This window comes from Protobothrops mucrosquamatus, unplaced genomic scaffold (assembly GCF_001527695.2).
Source record: "Protobothrops mucrosquamatus isolate PMUCROS unplaced genomic scaffold, P.Mucros_1.0 scaffold_286, whole genome shotgun sequence".
NCBI classification, from domain to species: Eukaryota; Metazoa; Chordata; class Lepidosauria; order Squamata; family Viperidae; genus Protobothrops; species Protobothrops mucrosquamatus.
Window position 1 is genome coordinate 228,183 of NW_015386362.1, and position 14,486 is coordinate 242,668.

General features: G+C 47.2%; 2 protein-coding genes across 3 annotated transcripts; one reads left to right on the top strand and one right to left on the bottom strand.

The window, feature by feature from the left end:
• The first annotated feature begins 1,413 nt into the window (after positions 1–1,413).
• Positions 1,414–7,020, top strand: C1GALT1C1 (C1GALT1 specific chaperone 1). 2 transcript variants are annotated; one of them, XM_015831898.1, is made up of 2 exons: positions 1,414–1,420; positions 5,949–7,020. In XM_015831898.1, the coding sequence occupies exon 2, from the start codon at positions 5,954–5,956 to the stop codon at positions 6,902–6,904; it is 951 nt and encodes a 316-aa protein (XP_015687384.1). In that variant the 5' UTR covers positions 1,414–1,420; positions 5,949–5,953; the 3' UTR covers positions 6,905–7,020. The 2 variants fall into 2 exon arrangements, with proteins under 2 accessions (XP_015687384.1, XP_015687385.1); XM_015831899.1 differs by lacking the exon at positions 1,414–1,420 and adding an exon at positions 3,280–3,317.
• A 430-nt stretch (positions 7,021–7,450) lies between these two features.
• Positions 7,451–14,167, bottom strand: MCTS1 (MCTS1 re-initiation and release factor). Its single transcript, XM_015831901.2, has 6 exons — positions 14,110–14,167; positions 11,182–11,334; positions 10,715–10,812; positions 9,293–9,426; positions 8,429–8,496; positions 7,451–7,665 (listed from the first exon to the last, which is right to left on the bottom strand). Exons 1-6 carry the CDS (start codon positions 14,118–14,120, stop codon positions 7,584–7,586), a joined length of 546 nt encoding a protein of 181 aa, XP_015687387.1. The 5' UTR covers positions 14,121–14,167; the 3' UTR covers positions 7,451–7,583.
• Positions 14,168–14,486: the final 319 nt, after the last annotated feature.

The window sequence follows — 14,486 nt, forward strand, 5'->3', positions numbered from 1 at the left end:
AAGAAAGAAAGGAAGGACGGAAGGAAGAAAAGAAAGAAAGAAAGAAAGAAAGAAAGAAAGAAAGAAAGAAAGAAAGAAAGAAAGAAAGAAAGAAAGAAGAAGTAGAAGAAAAAGAAAGAAAGAAAGAAAGGAGGGAGAAAGGAAGAAAGAAAGAAAGAAAGGAGTAGAAGAGAAAGAAAGAAAGAAATAAGAAGGAAGGAAGAGAAAGAAAGAAAGAAAGAAGGGAGGGAGGGAGGGAGGGAGAAAGGAAGGAAGGAAGGAAGGAAGGACCACCATTCTTTGGAAGAACAGATTCAACACCAATAAATAAATAAATAAATAAGCAGTAATCTTCCACTTCTTTCCTTTTGGCCACAAGATGGCAACCTGTCATTTCTTCTTTCTTTCTTTCTTTCCTTCCTTCCATTCATTCTTCTTTCTCTTCTGTAAAAACTCAGGACAGCCTCCTCCAAATCCTCCAGTTGTGCCGGACTACAACTCCCATCATCCCTACACACACACACACACAGAGCACAAGGCCTGCAGCCTGCAAATCTCGACCGACCCTCCTTAGAATAGATTTAGAAGGACCCCCAAACCAGGCAAGGTTTTGTTCTCGAAAACTTTCGGCCCGAAACGATTCGTTAGCAAGGCGAGACTGGCTGCGCTCAGCCCCGCCTCCCTCCTCTCCCCTGCCCCGCCCTCGGGGAGGAGGCGTGGCCAGGGGGAACGCCGCGTCCCTTCCTCTTCTGCCCCGCCCGCCAGCAGGAGGCGTGGCCAGAGTGTGACGCCACGCTTCTCTATCTCTCTCTCTCTCTCTCCCCGCCCCGCCTTCCCGGAGGAGGCGTGGCCAGAGGAGACGCCGCGTTCCATCCTCCTCTGCCCCGCCTGCCAGCAGGAGGCGTGGCCAGAGTGACGCCACGCTTCTCTCTCTCTCTCTCTCTCTCTCCCCGCCCCGCCTTCCCGGAGGAGGCGTGGCCAGAGGAGACGCCGCGTTCCATCCTCCTCTGCCCCGCCTGCCAGCAGGAGGCGTGGCCAGAGTGACGCCACGCTTCTCTCTCTCTTTCTCTCTCTCTCCCCGCCCCGCCTTGCGGGAGGAGGCGTGGCCAGAGGAGACGCCGCGTTCCATCCTTCTCTGCTCCGCCCGCCAGCAGGAGGCGTGGCCAGACTGTGACGCCACGCTTCTCTCTCTCGCTCGCTCTCTTCCCCTGCCCCGCCTTCCCGGAGGAGGCGTGGCCAGAGGAGACGCCGCGTTCCATCCTCCTCTGCCCCGCCCGCCAGCAGGAGGCGTGGTCAGAGTGACGCCACGCTTCTCTCTCTCTTTCTCTCTCTCTCCCCGCCCCGCCTTGCGGGAGGAGGCGTGGCCAGAGGACAGGCAGGTTCCGCCATAGAGAGCGGGAGAGACCGGAAGTAGACCCGGATTTCTCTTGCTGGCAGGGAGGTGAGTGGTGGCGGCGTTTGTGGCTCGACTCCGGATTTGGGGCGGTGGGCGGGGGCTGCTGCGCCTCTTTGCCTCCGACCCTTCCCCCAGCCCTGCCGGTTCATGCAGCCCCGTCTCCCCTGAGCTTCCCCCTGCCACCTCTGGGGTTCAGAGAGACTGCCTTGGCACATGGAGGCTCTACTTCGGTTCCCATCTGCAGGGCAGGTCAAAAGCCTTTTGAGATTTTATGATTCCTTACTGTGGTTGTCCATATCCGGGAGGAAAAGCTAGGCCTGGATACCCTAAAGCTGCGTTTCCCAACCTTAGGAACTTTAAGATGCATGGACTTCAACTCCCAGAATTCCAGCTGGCTGGGGAATTCTGGGAGTTGAAGTCCACGCATCTTAAAAGTTCCTAAGGTTGGGAAACACTGCCCTAAAGGAATATTCTGGGATCAGCCTCCAAGGCTGTATCCCCCTTTCCAGCTAGGAAGCCAGAAGTAATTTATTTTCTTTGGCGCCCCTGATTGGAAAACGTGTTACAGATCATCCTCTACTTACGACAGTTCTTCTAGTGANGGAAGGAAGAAAAGAAAGAAAGAAAGAAAGAAAGAAAGAAAGAAAGAAAGAAAGAAAGAAAGAAAGAAAGAAAGAAAGAAAGAAAGAAAGAAAGAAAGAAAGAAAGAAAGGAGAAGTAGAAGAAAAAGAAAGAAAGAAAGAAAGAAGGGAGGGAGAAAGGAAGAAAGAAAGAAAGAAAGGAGTAGAAGAGAAAGAAAGAAAGAAATAAGAAGGAAGGAAGAAAAAGAAAGAAAGAAAGAAGGGAGGGAGGGAGGGAGAAAGGAAGGAAGGAAGGAAGGAAGGACCACCATTCTTTGGAAGAACAGATTCAACACCAATAAATAAATAAATAAATAAGCCGTAATCTTCCACTTCTTTCCTTTTGGCCACAAGATGGCAACCTGTCATTTCTTCTTTCTTTCCTTCCTTCCTTCCATTCATTCTTCTTTCTCTTCTGTAAAAACTCAGGACAGCCTCCTCCAAATCCTCCAGTTGTGCCGGACTACAACACCCATCATCCCTACACACACACACACACAGAGCACAAGGCCTGCAGCCTGCAAATCTCGACCGACCCTCCTTAGAATAGATTTAGAAGGACCCCCAAACCAGGCAAGGTTTTGTTCTCGAAAACTTTCGGCCCGAAACGATTCGTTAGCAAGGAGAGACTGGCTGCGCTCAGCCCCGCCTCCCTCCTCTCCCCTGCCCCGCCCTCGGGGAGGAGGCGTGGCCAGGGGGAACGCCGCGTCCCTTCCTCTTCTGTCCCGCCCGCCAGCAGGAGGCGTGGCCAGAGTGTGACGCCACGCTTCTCTATCTCTCTCTCTCTCTCTCTCTCTCGCTCTCTTCCCCTGCCCCGCCTTCCCGGAGGAGGCGTGGCCAGAGGAGACGCCGCGTTCTATCCTCCTCTGCCCCGCCCGCCAGCAGGAGGCGTGGCCAGAGTGACGCCACGCTTCTCTCTCTCTCTCTCTCTTCCCCTGCCCCGCCTTCCCGGAAGAGGCGTGGCCAGAGGAGACGTCGCGTCCCTTCCTCCTCTGCCCCTCCCGCCAGCAGGAGGCGTGGCCAGAGTGTGACGCCACGCTTTTCTCTCTCTCTCTCTCTCTCTCTCTCTCTCTCTCTCTCTTCCCCTGCCCCGCCTTCCCGGAGGAGGCGTGGCCAGAGGACACGCCGCGTTCCATCCTCCTCTGCTCCGCCCTCCAGCAGGAGGCGTGGCCAGAGTGTGACGCCACGCTTCTCTCTCTCTCTCTTTCTCTCTCTCCCCGCCCCGCCTTGCGGGAGGAGGCGTGGCCAGAGGACAGGCAGGTTCCGCCATAGAGAGCGGGAGAGAGCGGAAGTAGACCCGGATTTCTCTTGCTGGCAGGGAGGTGAGTGGTGGCGGTGTTTGTGGCTCGACTCCGGATTTGGGGCGGTGGGAGGGGGCTGCTGCGCCTCTTTGCCTCCGACCCTTCCCCCAGCCCTGCCGGTTCATGCAGCCCCGTCTCCCCTGAGCTTCCCCCTGCCACCTCTGGGGTTCAGAGAGACTGCCTTGGCACATGGAGGCTCTACTTCGGTTCCCATCTGCAGGGCAGGTCAAAAGCCTTTTGAGATTTTATGATTCCTTACTGTGGTTGTCTATATCCGGGAGGAAAAGCTAGGCCTGGATACCCTAAAGCTGCGTTTCCCAACCTTAGGAACTTTAAGATGCGTGGACTTCAACTCCCAGAATTCCAGCTGGCTGGGGGATTCTGGGAGTTGAAGTCCACGCATCTTAAAAGTTCCTAAGGTTGGGAAACACTGCCCTAAAGGAATATTCTGGGATCAGCCTCCAAGGCTGTATCCCCCTTTCCAGCTAGGAAGCCAGAAGTAATTTATTTTCTTTGGCGCCCCTGATTGGAAAACGTGTTACAGATCATCCTCTACTTACGACAGTTCTTCTAGTGACCGTTCAGAGTTACAACGGCATTAAAAATGTGACTTAACGACCATTTCTCACCCTTTGTAGCATCCCCACGATCACGTGATCAAATCTAAAGATGCTTGGCAACCGATTCATACTTACGACCGTTGCAGTGTCCCGGGGTTCTTGGGATCAACCTTCAGACAGGCAACGTCACTGGGGAAGCCAGATTCACTGAACAACCGAGTTACTAAGTTAATCAACTGCAGTAAATCGCTTAACAGGTCGTAAAAGGGGGCAAAATTCACTTAACAGAAATTTGGGACTCAGTTGTGATTGAGGACTACCTGTACTCCCAAATTAGGGAGGCGATGGGAGTGCAGATTCCAAAAATAATTCAAATTTTCCAGTTTTCAAAATTTTCCAGGCCTTTAATCAGAGACTGATTTTACATTATGATTATTATTATTAAGAATGCAAAAAAGGAACCCAACCTACCACCTACTGCAGGGGTCTTCAAGTTTGGCCCTTTTATGACTTGTGGACTTCAACTCCCAGAATTCCTCAGCCAGCGTGCCTGGCTGAGGAATTCTGGGAGTTGAAGTCCACAAGTCATAAAAGGGCCAAGCTTGAAGACCCCTGACCTATTGCAATGTTTCTCAACCTTAGCAACTCTAAGATGTGCCAACTTCAACATTGCTGGCTAGGGAATTCTGGGAGTTGAAGTTCACACTTTTTGAAGTTGCCAATATTGACTGTGGCTTACTAGCTGATAGCAGTCTAAATTCCCTTTTGCCTTATCGGTGGCAGATATACTTTCTGAGACAAGCCTGGTTTTCAGGACTTTGATAAAATAAGCCACTCTAAAACCATAATTTTACAAAAGGGCTGCTTGTTTATAAGTTAGCCAACTACCGTTTGCTGTTTTTAGACTATATAACAACTTTGGCTTACTGGAAACAGAAATGATTTCATATTTCTTGTGGATGTATTAGAGAGAGTGGCTAAAAGTATGTTTGAAGAGTTGTGGTCTCCCAAGCTCCTTTTAAAATTATTTTTCTCCACCAGACTTCTGTATTGAAAATGTCTCCTGTTTACATCCATCGTACTTACTCCTGGACCCCCCATTCTACTTTCTTTATTTATTTATTTATTTATTATTTAAATTTATATACCGCCCTATCTCCCTTACGGGACTCAGGGCGGTGAACAGGCAATAATAAAAATCACAATAAATATTGAATAAAAAGCCTGCTCTAAAATACCCCATATAAAACTCTTGCCAGCAATGGGGTGGGTGTGGTTTCACTAGGATCCATCTGGCCTGTGGGCCAGCAGTTTAACACCCGATATACATGTTTGTTTTGGGCTGAGCTTGTTTTGTGAATACTGTACAGTCATAGTGTGTTTTACACACCCAGCGCATTTCAGATTATTCAAGGAAATGTTTAGTTTGTTCAGTTTTGCCTTAAGAGCGATGCAAATCCTTCACTGCCATAAACCGTAATCTGTTAACTAGTAAATCCGCCGTGGCTGTATTTGCACAGTCCAGCTTACCCTTAAACCATGATTTATAAATGAATTCAGTGGGTTTGCAAAATGTTCGGCCGGGATTTACAAAACTGTAGCTTAGCACGCTGTGTGAACTCACACCACTACTTGTGGTGTGCAGAAACTATACGGGTAGCCCTCACCTTACAAGTTTGTTTAGTGATTGTTTGAAGTTACAGCGGCACTGGAAAAAGTGGCTTACAGCTGTTCTTCCCACTTAACGACCGTGGCAGCATCTGCCACGGTCGCGTGGTCGAAATTCAGTCGCTTGGCAACTGACTCGTATTTATGACGGTCGCAGTGTCCCCAGGGTCACGTGATCGCCATTTGCGATCCGACAAGCCAAAGTCAATGGGAAATCCAGATTCACTTTACGGCGGTGTTAGTAACTTTACTGCAGTGATTCACTTAACCGTGGCAAGCAAAGTCATAAAATGGGAGTGGCGAAATGAACTGTCTCGCTTGACCACAAAAATGTTGAGTTCAATCGTTTATGCACTCAGGTGAGCAATTGGTTGAAATCTTCATTTAACAACCTGCTATTTTTCCTGCTCCATAAAATGTCCAGGAATCATGATTTCCGAAAGCGGCTCCTTCATCAAGGGCATGGTTCTCGGAGGGATTTGTTGCGCCTTGGTGACCCTTCTGGGACATATTAAAACGGGTCACACCACGAAATCTCATGAGCACCGACACCTCCAAGCGCCCAGGAAAGAGGACATCCTCAGTCTCTCGGAAGAGAAGCGCCTGGAACTGACCCAGAGCCTCCGCGTCTACTGCATCATCCTGGTCAAACCCAAGGACCTGGGACACTGGGCCGCGGTGAAAGAAACCTGGAGCAAACACTGCGACGGGGCCGAGTTCTACAGCTCCGAGAACGTCAAAGTCTTCGACTCCATCGTGCTGAACACCGATGACACGTGGACGATGATGCGCAAGGCCTACGCCTACGCCTACGAGAATTACCGAGACGGCTACAACTGGTTTTTCCTCGCCTACCCCAGCACCTTTGCCGTTATCGAAAACCTCAAGTACTTCTTGTTGAAGCAGGACGCCGCCCAGCCGTTCTACACAGGCCAGACCCAATCCTCGGGGGATCTACAGTACGTGAACGGGGCGGGCGGGATCGTCTTGAGCGTGGAGTCCTTGCGGCGGCTCTACAGGATTTTTCAGGATCCGGATAAGTGCCCTGAGCACGGGGGCGTGATTTGGAAGCTTTCCGAAGATAAACAGTTAGCCTTGTGCTTAAAGTACGGCGGGGTGCAGGCCGAGAACGCGGAAGACTCTGAGAAGAAGGACATCTTCAACACCAAGTCGGTGGGCACTCTTATCAAGGAGGCCATGGCTAACCACCCCCAGGAAGTGGTGGAAGGCTGCTGTTCGGATATGGCCATCACGTTCAGTGGCCTGTCGCCGAACCACATGCACGTCATGATGTACGGTGTCTACAGGCTCAGAGCATACGGCCACACTTTCAGCGATGCCTTAGCCTTCCTCCCTCCCCCAGACTCCGATAATGACTGAAAGAGGGCAGCATGAAAGCGGAAACCCACCACACACATGTACTGTCCCTCGGCAAGCAGCATGTATTCAGGACAGTTCCAAATTTGCATTTTACTAGTTTCTGTGTTAGTTCTCTCTCTCTCTCTCTCTTTTTTGGCACAATCTGGTTTTGTAATCTTTGCAAAGGGGGAGGGAGGGGGGGTCCCCTTTTTAAAACCGACAAGCCCTTTTATACACCTGTGAATGTCACCTGGAGGATGGAGGGGGGGGGGGAAACCACTTCGAAGATTTCTTTTGTTGACAACTGCATAGCGGGTTATGTACATATTTAAAAATCAAGATCAATCTACTATAAATTAAATCTATTTTTCCAATTGGGGGGCGTCCTGAGTCTTCTTTAGCACAGCGCTGCACACCGCTTGCCCCCCCCCAGAGAAAGGGAAGGGGCAGCTTTTTATCCTAAATCTTGGCTTCCCTTCTCGGCTTCCAATCGCGAAAGCCGCCTCGCCTTTTGCTTTCTTCTAAAAATCATCCGAAACGTATTTATTTGAAGAAAGCCAACAGGACTTCAGCATTCACTTGGATTTATTTAGCATAGCCACAGAACAAAATAAATTTGTACATTCAGGTACACATTTAAAAACAGAATTACAGAGTAGTCCACGCTGGCAAGAAGCATACCGCATACTTCCCGCTGATTTCACTTGTAGGTCTTCATATGCCAGAGGCCGTCATTTAAATAGTGAATATTTTCAATGCCGATCCCTTTGTTGACTTTCTCTCTGGAGAGGTGGAGAAGACAAGGAAAGAACAGTTTTTCCCCGCTCTGGATAAAAAGGTTCTTAAAATGTAAATGGGCAGAAGCTACCTCCCAAATCGGATGTATTTATAAGCAAGCAGCTGAAAACCTATTGATCTTGAAGTTAGAAAAATCCTAGACTTAGGTTCAGCCTTTTAAAAAATATATGTGCAAGTAGAAAAAGAGAAAAGGTTTAATAATGGCCTCTAGCCATGCCTTATCTTGGGGGTCTTCAAACTTGGCCCTTTTATGACTTGTGGACTTCAACCCCCAGAATTCCTCAGCCAGCGAGGAATTCTTGGAGTTGAAGTCCACAAATCATAAAAGGGCCAAGTTTGAAGACCCCTGCCTTATCTCTTGCGTTTTATTAAGAGTTCACAAAGGCAGGAGAAAGGATCAACAAGCATCAAGTCTACACACCTCTCAAGGTCACTGGGCCCCAAGTTCAAGAAATTATCGGGGGGATTAAATATGTTCTTAAGAAGGAAGTTGGAATAAAAATACATCTACTAGGGCCGGTCCTTATAACAATAACTTTTTTTTTCTGGACTGCAGGCCAACCTGGACTTATAGACCCTTACTTGTTACCCCATTTGAACTGTTTGGAAAACACGCCGTCTGCAAAAAGGGGCAGACTCGGTTTAAAAGAAGTCTTGCAGTATTGACTGCTAATTATTGGATCTTCTAGGTCCTAGGAGAACAAAGTTGGAGAAGAATAGGATTTTCTTTTCAAAAGTAAGACTCACATATCATCTGCTGCCATCTTCATGACTCCGACACATAGTGCATGCTGTTTTCCTTCTGCCATTATTGCCTGTAACGGTCTGCTAAGGATAATATCTTGTAGGTAGTAATTTAAAATCATGACAACAGCGGTAAGTAAGCTTCAAACGGGAAGAAACAGCCTTAAAAATTAAAGTATAGCAGGCTAAAGAAATCACATTTTATTCATTTGGGTATTTTCATTAAACAAAAAAACTCCAAACGTGCCATATTAGTGCTTAACACATAAGATATGTTTTGAGTTTTTTTGCTTAATAAAATATCTGAATGAGAGTCCGTGAATTAAGAGACTTCTCACATATGTAACACGTGTTTATTGGCCTTTAGGATAGCTGATCAGCGAGAGCTGTAACTGCTCCCCCCCATAACTACTTAGTTTGGGCATCACAGTATTAATCCACCGTTGTCAACTAATGAGCAATTACCTATTCTGAAAAAGCGATCACCAAATTGAACAATACACTCTTTAACTATTCAGCGAAGCTAAGGAATTGTTGAAAGACAAAGCAGACTGCTGCAAAAAAGGTCACAAACCCTTGTGACCAGTATGCCTATGTTATGATAAACCAATTTATATTCATAATTCTCAGTGAATTCAGAGAGATCCAGCAACCACAAAGTCGAAGTTTCCAAATGTCTCCTTGAAGTCAAAGCCCTTCAGATTATTTTAAACACAACTGCACATTTTAGCAATAGTTAAGAAGACTCTGCTAAGTTTTTTGATTCCTTATTTCCAGGTTGATAATTAATGATCCCAGCTACTTTTAAGTTCTATTGTGTTCTGAGAAAGCAATTGCAACCCACAGACGATGCCTGTCCAAGGATACCACAATTGTATCAGCAGCAGCAGGATAAAGCTTTGCTCCTGGAGATGTGAGGCCAGGACACATTATATTTGCTCCACTAAGTACAAATTTAATGGCTCCTTTATCAACTTGTTGATGTGGTAGAATGAATGGATCTGCGGAGTGGAAAAAGGTTAACTAGAGGAGATAAAACAGCAACCAGAACATCTAAAACATTGTTTCTTTAGCTGACGCAAGCAGGAAGCTCCTTCCCAGAGATATGAAGTGGAAAAAGAAAAAATAAATCCCTCATACACTTCTCTAATCTTTCTCACCGGCTTTCAAAACACGACGTTACAAAGCTTCCTTCCGAATGATGCTGTTAGGGAGATACTTAATCCACTTTAAAAAATAACCAGCACATCCTGAAGTAATCCAAATCTAGCTATAAGCTTTTCAGTTTGATTCTTTTTCCCCCCCCAAAGAGTTTGGGGAATAACTGGATTAATAAATCCAGCTGCCCAAAGGCAGGCCTTGCCCTCCCCTTCTCAATCCATCCACTCAAAAAGAACAGCCCGTTTTGAAACGAAGGAGAATAATTCCAGGAAAAGAATTCCTAGCTGAATGTTACCCCGGAGAAATTCATACTAAAAGGCCTCCCTCTTAAGCCTGTCAGACAGAACATCATAAACAATGGTTTAAAATTTGGAATGGAATTAAGAGAGATTCAGAATGCCTTGGTCTTAAACTGTAGGGGAGGGGGAGAGAATTATACTTTTTTTTTGCTCAGTTTAAAATCTTTCCATTTTGCTCCAATGGTAGTTGCCGATTTTGAATGTCTTAATTTTATTACAGTGGCGCAGAAAGACAGATAATTTACCGGTCCTGTGTGTGTACCAAACGCAAGGAATGAGCTTATTTAACAACAGAATAAAAGAGCCAAAGAAAAGGAAACAGGAATAGACCAGCAGCACACACACACACACACACAAAAAGTCTCCAAGTGAATCCTGCTCTTCTAAATCAGAAAGTTTTCACATGCATACACACGTACGCCACTGCATTTGAGAGGAAAAAAACTGGAAAAGGGGTTAATAAAATTCGGAGGGAGGGAAACAAAAGATAAAGCACGCAAATTCAGAATGGAATGAACCGAAAATAAGGAAGGAAAGGTCATAGGCAGAAGAGCATAAAAAAAAAATCAGGCAATTCAGGTTGAAATAGGAAAAAATGTCAAGATTGCACAATGGAAAGAGGTAAACTGCAGAGAGAGAACGAAAGAAAAGCCTGCAAAGAACGTGCAAACATATTGTGCACTTTCTGTACTACACAGGCTGTCCAGTTCTGCTTTCCGACTTAAAACACCTGCGAATTTCTTTTCAGCATACCAATTTAAAAGTCTCAAAGTTGTCAATCCTTTGATTTCTCTCGAACCCATGACCATCTTTCCTCCAAAATACTTACATTTGTGTAGTAACCTCAGTGTGGGATAAAAGGGTCCATCCCTTTGTCTGAAGAACAGCAGTTCGCCATTTACTGTGAGAATTTCTATATGTTCATGACTGAAACGTACAAAATTAACACGGGTGACTTTTTTTTAAATAAAGAGAAGCCTTTCAAATACCATTTAGAATATTCATGAAAGAGAAAAGTTTACGTTTTTCAAATTGCGTGCTGAATAATCTGTAAAGCCGCCCAGAGTCACCTTACAGAGGAAAACGGCAGAATAAAAATGTAATGAATAAAATAAGGAACAAAATAACTTTTGCACGGTGAATGTTTCCATGAAACATGACTATCCTGGTAGCCTCCAATTCGGAAAATATCTTGTAAACATTCCAGCCTTTGTTTTCACTTTGACCAGTACAATTTCAATCCGGCAGCCTATTTCTCACACCTAAAAATTAACAATACAAAGAGGAAGAACTCACCATCGTACTATCTTAACGGGGTCTTTCTTTGGCATAATTTGGTTTAGCCATGGTTCAATACCCGGGAATTGATCTATCAGTTGGTTCTTAATGCCTTTAATAACCGATGTTTTCAACTGGATGCAGTTCGATACATTCTCTTTTTCATCAAATCTGACAAACAAATTATATAATGTTACTTCTTCATCCACTTACAATGCGGTGATGCATGTATTTCTTTGCCCAACAAAACTGCAGTGACTAGTCCAGATCAGGAAGCAACAGGGATTTATTTGAAAGCATTTAAAAAATAAATAAAACCAAGAAACATACACAAAAGTTCTATGTTTCCTCACATTTTACTTCAGATAATATGTTCAGGATTTCATCTCAAAGGCCATATTTATTAATATTAATGTATATTATTAATATTTATAATCACAGTCCATTTGCATTGTTTTAAATATTTTAGCTTGTGTTTAATTGGTTGTAATTGCCTAGAGTCACCTTTAGGCAAAGATGGGCGGTGTATAACTTTTACAAATAAACAGATTAAAATAAGGTATGTTGGATCTCTCCAAGATTAGTAACACTATAGTCTCCAACATCCCCAACATAGTTCTGTAAACTATGTAAACTGTAAACTACCCTAGAAGGGTAGAAAACAGTCAGAAGCATTGCCAATGAAAGGGATACAGAGTTTATTTCCTGTATGAATGTGGGCACCACCACCCCGCCCTTCAACCAGCTTCTAGGACCTGCACCAGCCAAGAAGTCGGATGATGTAAAAAATTAATATATTAATATATCAATACTTGAAGGGCTGTCACAGAAAAGAGGGTTTACTTTGTTCTCCAAAGCACCTGCAAGAACAAGAAGCAATGGGTGGAAACCTGTCAAAGGGAGACCCGATCAGAAACTAAGGAAGAATTTCCTGACAGTAAGAACAATTAATCAGTGGAATAGTTTGCATCCTGAAATTGTAGATGCTCCAACACTGGAGGTTTTTAAGAAGAGATCGGACAATCATTTCCCCAGGATGGTATAAAGACTCCTGCCTTGGGCAAGGGGGCTGGAGTAGAAGACCTTCAAGGTCCCTTCCAGCCTTATGATCCTAGTTCTATTTTGGTTGCACAGATATTGTATCTCAGGATGAATCTGAGAGTGAGGATGAAATTTGATGAGAGTGGGGGTGCTTTGGGCAAGGGGGTTGGCCTAGATGACCTCCAAGGCCCCTTCCAGCCTTGTCATCCTACTTCTAGTCTGATTGCATTGATATTGTATCTCAGGATGAATCTTGAGTTAGGGTGAAATTTACTGATAGTGTGGGGGGGTGCTTTGGGCAAGGGGGGTTGGCTTAGATGACCTCTAAGGTCCCTTCCAGCCCTGTCATCCTACTTCTAAGTCTGATTGCATTGATATTGTATCTCAGGATGAATCCGAGTTAGGGTGAAATTTAGTGATGGGGGGATATATTGGGCAAGGGGGTTGGTCTGGATGACCTCCAAGGTCCCTTCCAGCCCTGTCATCCTACTTCTAAGTCTGATTGCATTGATATTGTATCTCAGGATGAATCTGAGAGTTAGGATGAAATCTGATGAGAGTGGGGGTGCTTGGGGCAAGGGGGTTGGCCTAGATGACCTCCAAGGTCCCTTCCAGCCCTGTCATCCTACTTCTAAGTCTGATTGCATTGATATTGTATCTCAGGATGAATCTTGAGTTAGGGTGAAATTTACTGATAGTGTGGGGGGGTGCTTTGGGCAAGGGGGGTTGGCTTAGATGACCTCTAAGGTCCCTTCCAGCCCTGTCATCCTACTTCTAAGTCTGATTGCATTGATATTGTATCTCAGAATGAATCCGAGTTAGGGTGAAATTTAGTGATGGGGGGGATATATTAGGCAAGGGGGTTGGTCTAGATGACCTCCAAGGCCCCTTCCTACTTCTGTCATCCTACTTCTAGTCTGATTGCATTGATATTGTATTTCAGGATGAATCTTGAGTTAGGGTGAAATTTACTGACTGTGTGGGGGTGCTTTGGGCAAGGGGGTTGGCTTAGATGACCTCTAAGGTCCCTTCCAGCCCTGTCATCCTACTTCTAAGTCTGACTGCATTGATATTGTATCTCAGGATGAATCTGAGAGTTAGGATGAAATCTGATGAGAGTGGGGGTGCTTGGGGCAAGGGGGTTGGCCTAGATGACCTCCAAGATCCCTTCCAACCTTATGATCCTCGTCCTATTTGGATTGCACAGATATTGTATCTCAGGATGAATCTTGAGTTAGGGTGAAATTTACTGATAGTGGGGGGAGGTGCTTTGGGCAAGGGGGTTGGCTTAGATGACCTCTAAGGTCCCTTCCAGCCCTGTCATCCTACTTCTAAGTCTGGTTGCATTGATATTGTATCTCAGGATGAATCTGAGAGTTAGGATGAAATCTGATGAGAGTGGGGGTGCTTGGGGCAAGGGGGGTTGGCCTAGATGACCTCCAAGGTCCCTTCCAACCTTATGATCCTAGTCCTATTTGGACTGCACCGATATTGTATCTCAGGATGAATCTGAGGATGGATTTTAACGGTAGCGGGTGGGAGGGTTGTTTTGGGCGGGGCGGGGCGGGGCGGGGACTAGACGACCTCTAGGGTCCCTCCCCGCCCTGTGGCGATGCTTGGCCCGCACAATCGGGCAGAGGGTCTCGCCTGGCTTTGCCATCCCTGCCCCCCCCCCGATCCCCGATGAGGAGGATCCCAGGCCGCCTATTAGACGCAGTCATCGCAGCATCCAACGCGACCTCGAAGGGGATCGGGCCTACCCCTCTCCTCCCAGCCCGGCAGGCCTCGATGATGGGAGTTGTAGTCCCCCCACCCACCCTTCCAAGCCCCCCCCCATCCACCCCCACGCCGCGTCCCGGCCCTGCTCCCCCGTGGCGGGGCTCCCCCGCGGCCCTCGCCACTCACTTCTTGAACATCCTGGGCTGACGGGCGCTGCTCCCCGCGAGGCCGGGCGGAGCGAGGGCTGGGGCGGGTGGGGACGGGCACCCCGGGCTCCCGCGTCGTCCCTCCTGGCACGCTCACGCAAGGCCTCTCCGGCCCTTCCTTCTCGTCTGCCCTCGCCGGAAAGGGAACGCGGGGCGGAGGGGGGACGCTTTACGGCCGTCGCAAACCGCGCGGGCGTCGAGGAGCGAAGAAGGCAGCGCCCCAGCTCCCGAAGGGTGAGCCCGGCTTCCCTCGAAAACTACCGCTCCCGGCAGGCTGCGCGCCACGGAAGGGGGTGAGCGGGCGCTCGGAGCAGGAACGGCCGTTACCATGGAGACGCGTCGAGCGAGGCCTAGGCT